We start from the raw sequence: 13,504 nt of genomic DNA, 5'->3' as shown, positions 1-13,504 counted from the left end.
CTCCACCATTGCACTGATTCTCCTCTAAAGTATATTAAAGTCCCTCCCAACCCAAACCATTCTATGATTCTATATTCAGGAATTACTGAATAAGTAGTTTCTTTTTTCTGAGGAAACCTTTCAATTTCTCAAATCGTATCACAGCTGTGCAAAACAAGCATTATTTATACAACAGCTGCAATGATCAAATAAAACCAAAACTCCACAGATTCCTGTACACATATTAATGTATTTTACTTCTGAACAACTCCATACATTTTCAGTACAGTCCTAGTGGAGGGACATAAATAATTCTAACAATCCTGGCTTGCAAGACAAGACTATTAAAAATACTCTCTGCAAAAACCTACATGTTCCATGTTGGCTCCATTAACCAAAACAGTCACATTCTTAAAACGATCAAAAGCCAGCATCTTCCACTCTCACTTCACATTCGTTTTTAAGAAATACAAATTAATGTGCTGCTTTGAAAATCCCAGATAGCTAAGTACTTGAATTGTTCCTTTAGTTGAGTGGAAGAAATTCTTACCTACTGCAGTCAGTCCTTCAGATATTGAGGTAAGAATATAGACCAGGATGTGAGGTTCTAAGCTGGTAATGAAACTCATATGATCTTGGGTCAGGCACTCCAAAAGTGGGTAGTAAGACTGGCTTAATTTTCGATATTGCTGAAAAAAAGAGTACACATTCATAGAAAGCATAGATATTACTACTGATTAATATTAACAACATTAACAGATGACAGCAGAGTGATCTTATAGTTTTTATGATGTGATAATTTCTAATTGGCCATTAAATGAGAATATTTAAAGACAAGATATGCTCGTCTTCAGATTTCCACTTTTCAAATTTACCATAGGATATAAACTTGCTATTAGTTTTAATAAGCTGAGGATAATACAATAATGGCACCATGCTTTGACATTCTGCACAGCTATCAGTCTAGAAAAAGCAGTATAGCATTCTGCCAGGTGTCAGTTTGATAGGATTACAGCCTGTATCTTACCTGCTGCAGGAGATCTGACAGGATTTATCACAGATCCCCCACAACATCTCAGAGATGGGCTTTTTTTTGTGCTTAAGTGAGGTCCTGTAACAGGCTCTGCACAGGCAAAGGCACTTGCTTGAACCCACTGGCCCAATTAGCACCTTACTCTTAAGTACTCTCAGGGTGTTTATTGTTGGGTGGTTAGGAATGTGCAAATATGCACACTTCACTACACAATCGATACCCCAATTTTAGTGGAGAGCAACTTTTCAGTTCCAAGGACTTTCTTTATGTGGCAAGCATAAATCTGGGTGTAACCCATCCTGAACTATCCAAAATTTGTTCCTTTCAGCAAGAAAATGACAGTTCTGAACTAAAGTGCCATGAAGAATGTATCACAGATCAAACTTAGGCCGATACTGCGCAAAATCTGTTGTCTTCCCACAGAGAAGTGGGAACATGGTGTACTTTAAAATGAAAGTCTTACATTTTATGGGGAATAAATACAGTGACAGTTTACAGATTGAAACTAATTGCAGAGTAGCTGGATACACGAGGATGTTTTACAGTGCATACAGGCAACCCAAATGGGTTTGCAAATATAGAAAGGGAAAAAAATCGCATTTCTCTCTTTTATGACCAGCCTAGTGACAATTCTGGAAAAGCTCCCATTTCACACGGCAGTTCAGTCATACCTATATTTTAGATATCGCTATATAAATACAAGTAAATGAACTGAAAACTACATTTGAGCTGTTCTAGATCCCTCTGTCTCATTATAACAATACAAAGCCTGTGGTGGTATTATTTCATATTTCACGTAAAGACTCCCAAGATGAGTAATTGCTTACTAGCAAGTCACTGTGGGATACTGAAAGCAGCATTTTGACAAAGGCCTGAAGTACACTGTCAAAGTGGTTGTCCCCGTACAACTTGAAGACGCCAAAGCTGACATAATTTCCACATAAGGCAGATTTGAGTGCAGAGTAACAGATGGAAATGCCCTTGAGTTTCAACGGATAAACCTGATCTTTTGACAAAGTCCCAAGAGAGAGGATCTGATTACCTGTTTTCATAAAAAGAAAGAAAGAAAGAAAGAAACTTATATAAGCAGCTGCAAATCTAAAATACTGTGATGGCACTCTCTAAACTCATTGTTTTGGCCTTTATTTTCATTACTACTTAGAAGAAAAAATGTTTCTGCATTTGAGGTGAAAGATCTGTTAGCAAGCATGACTAGAGCTTAAAAGCTACTAAGGAATTAGTATGCAAAATTTAAAATACAGGCTATGGAATTCCTGTCATTGATGTACAGCCAGACCATGACTGAGTCTACCAGCATGAATTCCTTAATCTGAACAGAGTTGCAACACACGGTTTTATAGGTTCTCGTGCTGCAGCAAAGCTTGGTTTTGATCCATTACCATGACAGTCTCTTGGGATGGTTGCTGATGTATACACACACTAAATATACCCCTCGGAAAACAAATATGTCCATTACAAAAGCTTCTATTTTATCAGGCGCAGATGGGAAGGACTTTTTAATTAAAAACTCCATGTTTATAATGTAAAAATAACAGCTAATGGTAAATATTTGCTGTTGCTATTAACCAGCAATAGTGACTTTTGGAGCCACTGTGCAGCAGTGCAGGGGATCACGCTGCACCTCTGTTCAAATCTAATTATTCACAAGGCCTCATTACCAAGTTTTCTAAGTACCTTGTAGTAATTTAATGCTCATCTTCACAGCACCCCACAGTCTTCAAGACAGGTTATTTTAACAAAAACCATGTGCTGGGTCTTCAATTATACTACTCATTATATTAATAATGGCATTAATACTCATTATTCTTGGCAATTTTAACACAAAACTGTGTATTTCAAAAAGTATTCCTGCAGTTAAAGTCACTGTAGTCTACAAATCAGATGTCTGGCTTGACTTTCAGCATCTAACATAGCTGTCGTGGCCACGATAACAACTTTGATCAAGGAGTGACAAGTGAACTAGACATTAACTATTCACAGTTCCAAACACTGCTGTTTGAGAGCAGTAGGTAGGACAACAGTTTTGCTTTTATAATAGACAATTAAAAAATGCCCCTAAAAACTTGCCCGAGATGAAACAGATCTCATAGACTGCGTAGGATTGCTTAATATATACTGAGGCCTATTACTAAACTGACTACACAGCTCTCATTCCTACCTCACACAAATTCCCACTGCAAATCATATGTCTGCCTTAATTCTTTCTCTTACTGCTGTTGATTACTGACAATGAGGAATTTACAACATGTAATTCAAAAAATGAGGGGGAAAGTCTTGTTTCTAAACATCCAACACATCAAAGTATCATCCATTTGGTATCATTTGATGCAAAGAGGGAAAGGCCTAGGTTGCCGTTTAAAACACTGATGTTGTTCACCACTTCTAGCAAGTACAAGGCAATTTATCCATCAGGTTGTAAAGGAAAAGCTGATTTAAAATAAAAGACTAGGAGTATAATTAGGGATTGCCTGGAAGAAGTAACTGGGATCTGTAAGAAGCCGTAATGGCATCACTGGAATTACTGAAAGGAAAAGAAGAATTAAATACCTAGGAAAGATGGTCACTTACCATCAAAGTGAAGCCCTCTTAATGAAAAAAAGAATGAAAAGACAAAATGGTTTTGATACTGTAAATGGTCATGTAAGAGCCTCTATTACCCTGAATGCTGCAGTCAGGAACACAGTGTAACTGGGGAAAAGGGTATAATTCCAATGACTGCTACTACATGGAAATTAATTCCAAATGCTGTTAAATCTCCCATATACTAAAAGTGACTGATATTCAGAAGATCATCTTTGAAAACCAAAACATAGCAGAAGAAGAGTGTCTCTTAGTGCACTTGGACATTCACTTATTGCAATACTTCGCATTAATGAGAAATTACCTTTACATAATATGAAGGATAAAATACATTTAGCTTCATATAGTGCCCCATTTAAGATATCCCAGCCAGGTCAACTCAATGAGTGTTAAAATTTGACAAGACCTGGTCTAGTTATTACTGAGAAGATCAGTGAATTTCAAATGCTGCCTGTGAGATGCAGTGCTGTCGTGGCTTAAGCCCAACAACAGGTAACTCAGAACCACACAGCCGCTCCCTCACTTCCCCTGCTCCAGAAGGGTTGGGGAGGAGAATGCAAAGAATGTAACTCCCACGGGTTGAGATAAGAACAGTCCAGTGACTAAGGTATAACACAAACCACTGCTGCTGCCACCAATAATAATAATGATAAGGGAAATAACAAGGGGAGGGAATACAACCGCTCACCACCTGCCGACCGATACCCAGCCCGACCGAGCAGCGATCTAGCTCTTCTGGGTAACTACCCCCTGTTTTACCTCCTGGGCATGAAGTGCTGTGGTATGGAATACCTCTTTGGTTAATTTGGGTCAGGTGTCCTGTCTCTGCTTCCTCCCAGCTTCCCCTCCTCCCTGGCAGAGCATGAGACTCACAAAGTCCTTGGTCAGGGTAAACATTACTGAGCGACAACTAAAAACATCGGTGTTATCAGTGCTGTTCCCAGGCTGAAAGTCAAAAACACAGCACTGCATCAGCTACTAAGAAGGAGAAAAATGACTGCTACTGCTGAACCCAGGGCAAGCAGGAGGATGCATGTTATTTTTGAAAGCTACTGTGCAAAAGTGTGCAATTCTTTGGGCAAAAAACAAGACTGGAAGGTAAGTGCGCTGTAAACTAACTTCATCTGGTCTTTCCCTTTTGAATTCTCTGCTGCTAATCTCTAATAACCCAAATATGTATCTGGCTTCAGAAATAAGCAAAGATAAGGTTCTGGATCCAAGAAAGTAACAGCCTTGAGTTTACAGCTGAGCCATCCAAGCACGACATTGGACAGTCCTAGCTCCTTGAAGTACCTGGTGTAATACACAACAACAGATGGAAAGAGCTCAGTAGTTGTCAACAAGCAATTATGTACTTAATAAGGAAATTAATTGGAAGTTGGTGGAAAAAACGGATGATGAAGAAAGAAGTTGCAAAAGTCGAGGAATCCCTTAGCCTGGGAACATGAATTCTAGGAGGTACCACTAGTGCTGATCTTCTGTCATTTTTATTACCTCATAAAAACCACCCTGTAATTAAAACTTTAAATCCATTGATCAGCATAAAGCATTCAGCAGAGAAAGTCACAACCCCTGCTCCCTCACACTGCCTCACCTCGGGCAGAAGAATTCGGTGCCTATCCCTCCTAATGAAAACACAGAAGAATTTGGGTCTTGCACAAGATTAAAAGTTGCTTTTTGCAAGTTGACGAAGTCCACAGAGAACTGTTCTGTGCTCATGGACTCATTTTAAAAGGGCCTAAGAGTGGGAAGAGCTGATTTCAAATTAGTAGCAGAGGTGAAAGACCACATGGTGCCTGTTACCAATGCCCCAAGCCACCAGCCTATGATTCAAGGGACGTGGTGCTAGAACAAAGACTGGTGTTTCAGCATTAGTTATTGAAAAAAATAAGAAGTGCAGTGCTATGCCTGACTAGATGAAAAAAGCATGATCTACTTGTAACATTTAGCAGGAGCTTCAGGGGAATATTTTACACACCATGGATACTACTGAACATAAACTAATTTACTGAGGTACTTGGAATCAGGTCAAGAACAACTCCTCAGCTACTGAGGGTATGCTTACATTCATAATCCCTGTAGTGGAGGACCAAAATGCAATTTCATAAACCCCTTTTGTTAAAAGAAACAATATAGAGAAATTAAATCAGCATAAGAGTGACCTTTGACATGCTGAATTTAAAAAGCTGTGTTTGAAAATCATAGCTCCTGTCAAAATGAAAACTACGCAGAGACTGATCAGTGAAGCTGCAGCGATACTGCTGAGTTAAAAATCAAACGAAAACCACACTGACGTTCAAGATTCTCAATGACTCCTCTAATACAGCTTTTTGCCCTGCATTTGACAACAACGTCACTCACAAAAACTCTCTGAGCCTCAGATGTGGTACAAGATTCTGACAGGAATAACTAAAGGATTTTTAAAGATACTGGGTGAAGCGGCTAGATAGGAAATAAGGGCTTGAATCTGGTTGGTAACTGAAGCATTTCATTACCCCAAAACTCCTTGGTACATAAACAAAGGAGCTGGAAAGAGAAAGCGTGTGTATGTGGAGGGGAAGCACGAAGCCAGCAAGCTCCCAGACTGGGATGCTCTGACCAAAGATAACATCACCAAGCCTCAGAATCCCACTGGCAATATGCACCAGAGCTCTTTACACAGCTCATTCCCTCTCTCCTCCCAGATGTGGGAGCATGTCAGGACAGGCAGCTTCCTCTTCAGTTCTCCTCCTTAATTGCTTTTACAGTAGGAGTTATAATACAAAAATGATTTCCTTATGGCTGAGCTTCATTTAAGCAGAGCTTGTTCTAGATTTCAGTCCAATAAGCACTAGGTATAATAATACAACTAAATCATGTTTTAACATGTGTGAATTAGACTTTGGCAAGATTAAACAAAGGTTATGAAAATTTACCACCTTTATAGAAAAAAAAGTGGTTTTTGCCTTTTCCCCTTTCCTATTTTTATTATTCACCACTGCCCCATAAAAATGGTGTTGCAAGTATGCTTTCCAGGCACTCAGAATGCTGGGGCAGTATAAAGAAGTGGCAATATACAGAGAACGAAGAGGAAAATGTGAACCATAAAGAGAGTGAGCTTCAAAACCCCATTTTTAAAAGCTTCCACAATAACAAAACATGCATAAAACCTCTCAAATCAGCAAAACGAGCACGCACAGCACCAAGATAAATTTGCCAGAAGAAACTGGTTATGAAATCTGAGTTGCTAATGAAGAACAATATATTCTGGAACCACTGTCACAAAAGAGAGAAGACCAATGGCAACCAGGACCAGTCAGCACTCCACTTTTAAGCTAAGCTGCTGATTAGAAATACCTGTTATACAGCACGAATCAGCTGAACCAAAACTCTGAAGAACTGTTATGTTATGAAGTCGTTGGCACTGAATAGATTACCACACGAAGTTTGGAAATACATGTTCTGGAAGCAATTTAAAGCTCATCAGAAATAATTGTGTCTGGCTACTGGAAAATGTGGTAAAATTTAATCCACATCCAAATGCTACCTGGGCTGTAAGAACAGGAAATTGTTTTGTGCTACTGTGGCTAACCTCATCGCTGACCTTGAGCAGTAACTGCTACAAGAGCTGAAAGCTGAAGCAAAATTAAAAACTTACATCAAAGTATATCATGACAGAATGTAGATAAATAAAACCAGCATATTGAAAGTATTATTTTTATGTCAGTTTCCTATAATGAAAGGGAAGAGGTTTACTAAAATGTAAAGAAACCACAAACCAAAAATAGATGGGCCTAACATGCACTGAAACATCATTCCTATACAACTGGGAGTTCAAAAACACATAGGAAGGAGACTTGTACATAGAGAATTAGAAATGAAATTATTGGGGATGAAGAATGGTGGACTAGACTATACCAACTCCTTTCACTTCTCTCCTGTCTGTTATTTTAATTCACTATCACTCAGTCAGACTGGCTCTAGCCGTAACGGACAAGACACAACACTCCCTGCCAAGCAGCCGCAGAGTCCTAATGAGGATAATTGACAATCTAAGTGCATCCTACACCAGGCCTGACATCTTTTGAACATACAGCATTTGTAGACATCTTAGACTTGTCTTCAGCACTGTATCAGCATCAGTGAGAAATGAACAGGACAGGACACACTAGTACTGCCCTAACTGCAAAGCGGGGTCTGTGAAGCAGAATTAAATGCTCGCTGCGGTGCTAATTCTACAAGGAATTCCTATTTTAGATTTTATTCCCTGACAGCTGAGGATGTTTATCCTAGCTTAAAAATCAGCATTTTGGATTTTTTCTACTTTACACTAGAAAATATGAAATTACTACATGCCAGTCTAGAGGAGAAAAAGTATATGCTTCAGTCTAGAATTAAAGAGATTTCAGCATCCATACTCACAAGTGTTAACATATATTCACACCTTAGTTTTGCCCTTTTCTTCCCCTTTCTGCTTTCAGCCCAAGCACAGATCTTACAGTACATATAGATAGTAAATGGAGGTACCATACACAGACATCATAAACTTCAGAAAAAACTGAAGATGGAAAGAAAGCAACATGCTAGATTGGTTTGCTTCAAAGTTATTTCCATGTAAACAACAGTAAGGGGTTTACCGCAAACAAATCCACATATAACTTCGAGATGATTTTCACCACCTGAAGAAGGCCAGATCTGCAAAGTATCTGTATGTTATCCAAAACTGCCCTGATCGGTGTAGTCCAGACTTAGCTAAAATCAACATTATGTCAGTGATTACCTGCGCACTGTGCTCTGAGGTTGGTGTGAAGAATCACCTGATGCCACCTCCCTTCAGTTACTAATTCCTTGTCAGGAACTAGTTGACAGGACAGAGACACATTTTAGATCACATTTATGTACTCCTAGGTTTTACATAGCCAGAAGACTCCCAGAGGACCCGAATCATAACTGGAAATTTTCATGCTGAATTTGGTGCAGGTGAAATTTCTGGAAATAATACTTGTCCTGGCATCTTCTCCACAGCATCACATGTGAAAGAGAAGGAAAAGTCCTGTCCTAAAACAAATTTAAGTATCACCAATGGAAGCAAAATACAATTAAGCCATATTTTCATTTATTATTTGTATGTTCTATTCTTCTAAGAAAGAGAAACAACCCAACTAGGCTACACCGTCTGCAGGAGAGGGACCAAGCCTGTCCCTGGAGACCTCCTGAGCCATGGGAACCCTCACTGTCAAAGGCATGGCAAGGAGGAGGCGGGAGGTAACAGCCAGAGTAAAGTCTGGTGTTCAGACAGGGATTGGCAAGTGAAGCAAACAAAGCCAGGTCTCCAGGGGATGGAAAGAACTACTCCAGGATGAGAGAAGGCTGCGTAGAGCTTATGGCAAGCCACTCGGTCAATGGATTAACTGAAACCGAGACTGAAATGACACATCTTCCCACAAGGACAGTGTGATGAAAGAAAGAGATGTTTGCTTCTATTCCCCCCCGCCTCCGCCTCATGTCAACACTTCTGTGTTTCTCTGTTTAAGAAGGCAATTATTATAGTATAGATTTCAATCAAATCTATCTTGAGTTTCAAGTGTCTTTTTGATCAGCTTTGAGGAACTCACTATAAGCTGCAGGCATATACAAGAAGTTGGGCTAACTTGGTAAGATTAATGATCACAGAGTGCCTGTCGACATTTGCTGTGCATCTTCTATTTTTTTCTCTAAAGCTTCAGCCATAAAAGCTCAACTATTTTCAGAGTTTTAAGACACTTGCAGTAATTGTACAGCCAAAAATTTGAAAGCTGAGCCAAAGGACCAGATTAGATTAGAAGTATTCATGTACATATTCATTCTTTTAACTGAATCACACAATTCTTCAGAATGCGGGGCTGGAAATGTTGCTCAAGAACACCACAGGGAGATTTTGTAATCATCACTTGGTGTACTTGTTTATTTTCCCCCAGATGTCTGCAAAGATTGCATATACTTACAAGACAGATATACTTCTAAAAAGTCACAGAGTATTCTGGATTAAAGTTTTCTTTAAAAGCACAATTATTAAGTTTTAACATTATCAAGAAGGCAACTGAAATTAATGCAAAATCCCTTGATATCACTGATTTTATAGGAATCCGTATGTTCAAAAAAAATAATACATAATTCAAGTAATGAATCCTTACAACATGTTTCCAGAAGAGTTACATCTTTCTGTACACTGGAATGGAAACCTCATAAACTAGTAATTGGTGATAAAAGCTAAAAATATTAGCAGCCATTATTGAAAGCTGATGAATTGTGGTATCTTGAAATACTCATAGTGGACAGTAAAACCTTCCCAGACTCCAAGCCAGTGACCACTTCAGAAACGGCTTTAGCCGCTGATGTAGGAAAAGAAAACCTACACAGTTCCTCTAAATGTCACAGCTAAGTAGTGGAAAGATCCCTGATGGGACCCTTTCAGACACTGATAATATGAATGTGTTTTAAAAGCAAAATGCAAAAAAAGAAAAGGCACTCATGTACTGAGTGGAGGCTTTCTCCCACATCTACAGCTTCCTCCACTTCCAGTCAATATGGGATCTTAGGTTTTTCTTTCGGAGGACATTAGGAAAAGTTCTTCTCTTAAACATGTGTTGACTAAAATGTCACCCTCCCACAGGAAAGGAGTTATTAAAACCAGAAAAGACAGAAAGCTGCTACGGTCATTTCACTTCTTTCCATGGCACACATCTCCAAACAGATGCCACACATGGCTAAGTATCTTTCACACAAGGTAACAACGAGGCAGCAGGTATTTGGACACAAGCTTCAACAGCTCTGTGGTTCCACTGCCTAGTTTTAAATCTTAGACCTGCACCATTCTGAAATTTCCTTTTACGTTGCATAAGTAAATTCTAGCATGAGACAGAAAATCTTGTCTCATGTGCAAGAGCTACCAATACTTGAATGCAGAGAATGTGATGAACTTCACATACACACCATAAAAGCTTCAACTGAAAGCAAAAAGTTTCCTTACAAAGTTGGTTTTTTTTAAGGCATGAATAAGGAATGAAACAGGTTGATTCCACATAGTGTGGTTTACTCAGCAGGGTTTAGAAACCTGACGCCAACAACTGAGAGGAGTGGATGCCCAGTAATATTTTTTGAGTTCAAGGCCAGCCTGGAGAGGGCTTTAAGCAACCTGGTCTAGTGAAAGGTGTCCCTGCCTGCGGCAGAGGGAGCAGAATTTGATAAGCATTAAGGTCCCTTCCAATCCAAACCAGTCCGTGATTCTGTGATTGTATGAAAGACTAATAGAAATTGAATATTAAAATCTAAAGGTTCACCTTTCCTCATTTCATACATGGAACCCCCTTTTTTTTTCATTTTGCTTAATAATTTTAATAATTTTACTTAAGAACGTAGCTGAAAAAATGTGCTGGCTTACTACGTGGTGGATTTGAAAAAGAAACAGAAAAATGATTTTGCAAGGGCTCAGAGTTACCTGGGTGTGACTTTTTCTGTTGTAAGTAAATGCTGTATGCATATACTGTTTCCATGCCCAACAGATCCAATGTAAAATTACATTTGAAGTTTTTTATACAGGCAGACAATGCAACACACAGTTTCCACACCCAAAAAGCAACCTCAATGCAGTGAAAGCAAATTTGATGCACCAATTTTCTTTCTTTCCAAGAAATAGGACATTTATGACTCTTCCTGTTTACACAGACTACAAATGAGGCTGCTCTTCAAAAACTTGGTAATGTTGTTTTCAAAATATTTAGAAAGCAAAATTGTAAGTAACAAAGTTAGCTGGAGTGTAAGATAAGCCGCTTGTGTCAAAGACCTGTTGAAGTTGCATGCATGAGTGGGAACAGTAAAATGGAGCAACTTACTACAAACACCTTTAATAGTGCTCTAGGGTAAAGCTGTTATGGTCCTATTAATGTTCTGGAACTGCTGGAAGATAATCTGAACACATAAAACCAGCCCACACCTCAGTTGTAGCCTAGATCAAACACCCCACTTGCATCTTTGCTGAAATACATTTACAGTTGACGGAAGACTGACATTCAAGTTAAAAAGTGATACAAAGCACAATGCTACATGAATGAACCCTGGTCTATGAAGGCAAATAAACCCCAAAGGCATGCCACATCAGCTCTGCACACAAGGGCTGGTACTGGCTGCAGCACATTACAGCCCTGCTACGTATTCCACAAATCCATTGGTGCTCAGCAATACGAATTAACAGGCAAAGACTTTCACTGCAGAGGAAGTGTTAATGAATACCTACCATAGGTACAAATCATTTTACTAGCTTCTCTGAAGAGAAGAATTCCATTTGGAGATGATACATCAAAATTTAAACGTTGTGATCTAAAAAATAACAGCAAAAATATTCAGATGGTCATCGAAGCAGAAAACTGCACTGGGTTCATTCCTAAAACAAAGAAAAACATTCACTGATTACAACGTACAATTATTTGATAAAGTAATTCTGGTTTTCAGTCCAAGGATAAGCACTCGCCATACATTTACAATGAAACAATCCCATGGCAAAAGACAAACCAATCTGAAACAGAAAAGGTGACACCACAGTTTTTAGAGACTGATCAGTATCTTGCGCCCATTTACAGTCCAGAAAAATGCTACTAGGATTCATAATCCAAGCAGTCAGGGTAACTTTTACCTGGCTTCTGCATCTGTACAGCTTTTAAATATAGACTAATCCACACTGATTATTCTGCTACATAAAATCTATGGCAATCCCATACCAGTTCTCCAAGTGTAAATTGTTACACATGGTTTTTGTGAACATTCAGACCTGAGGAAGATCACACCATGTTGTCTTCCCTGATATACAGGTACTATTTAAGCCAACAAGAACTGTTTTGTTCCCTATCAGGAAATACAGCAGAGTCATTGCCAAAGTCCCTGTTGCATCTTTCCGTTTCTCTTTGTGATAAAGAAGCTTTAGTCCAGGCCTAAAAGTTAACTTCAAATATAGGTGTTCAGCTTCTAACTTGAGCAAAACTTACCCTTAGCGTTTATTTGAGCTGAAAGAGGAAGGAATCATCACTGAGCGATGCAAACCAGAGCATCCCTGGCTCAGTATTCACCCCTATTTGTTACCCATCCATGTCTGATCAAACATGGAGCCCCTGGGTCACCCCTTTCAGAGAGACAGCAGTATTTATCTGTATTCGCTGTATGTCCAGTATTTTGCTGTTAGAGTGCCTATTTGCAAAGTCCTTTGCTGCAAACCCTGGAGTAGATCTGGATGTTTGTAAACACACCTTGTATGAAACATCCTTGTATTCCATCTGCACAATGGCTGGCAGAGGTGAAAACCCCCAAACCAGTACATCCTCTCAGTATCAGAGTGGCATAATGCACAACCTGATACTCTGTAACGTATTTTAACCATATCAAAGCATATTGTATAATGCATTCTAACCTGTAAAAGCTAATGCAATACACAAGAACAAACACTATCCCAGATGATGTTTTCTAAAGGGAACATGGCAGATTTTCTGAATAGCAATAAGTAGAAGGATAACATGAATATGGAAAGTAGCTTGAAGAGCAGTATTTTGCATAAGATTTATCGTTCCAGTTCCTTTTTGCGTTTGTTTACCATTATTAGGGTTCTGTGTTTATGCCTTAACAATCTCCTCCTTGGAATCAGCTGCAGCACTATCAGAGTGCGCTGCTTCTACATGGCATTGTGAATAAAAAGAGGTTAAACTTTCCCAGCAATTTATTATGCTCCTACCAGGATAAAAGACACAATTAGCCAACGCAAACCAAAGAGGGAGTCACAGCAAGCAAGTCAACACAAACAAGAAACAGAGAATTCTGCCATAAGGCTTGTGTAGCCATTCAGGGATGACGTGCCCATCGCACACACTGCTGTCGGACTGGGAGCCAGCT

General features: G+C 39.2%; 1 protein-coding gene across 2 annotated transcripts in view; it reads right to left on the bottom strand.

The window, feature by feature from the left end:
* Window positions 1-13,504, bottom strand: part of RANBP17 (RAN binding protein 17) — a 153,074-nt gene that overhangs the window by 28,426 nt on the left and 111,144 nt on the right. For both annotated transcript variants that reach the window (XM_061456415.1, XM_061456414.1), the window contains exons 21-23: window positions 11,865-11,947; window positions 1,840-2,054; window positions 530-668 (exon numbers count right to left, since the gene is read on the bottom strand). In XM_061456415.1, coding sequence (XP_061312399.1) covers window positions 530-668; window positions 1,840-2,054; window positions 11,865-11,947 — 437 coding nt within the window. The remainder of the gene's footprint in view (window positions 1-529; window positions 669-1,839; window positions 2,055-11,864; window positions 11,948-13,504) is intronic.

The sequence above is a fragment of the Pezoporus flaviventris genome, unplaced genomic scaffold, assembly GCF_033815535.1.
Source record: "Pezoporus flaviventris isolate CSIRO_AGI_PZ_B2104156 unplaced genomic scaffold, CSIRO_AGI_Pfla_v1 ptg000023l, whole genome shotgun sequence".
NCBI classification, from domain to species: Eukaryota; Metazoa; Chordata; class Aves; order Psittaciformes; family Psittacidae; genus Pezoporus; species Pezoporus flaviventris.
This window is presented reverse-complemented; position numbering and strand designations above follow the sequence as displayed.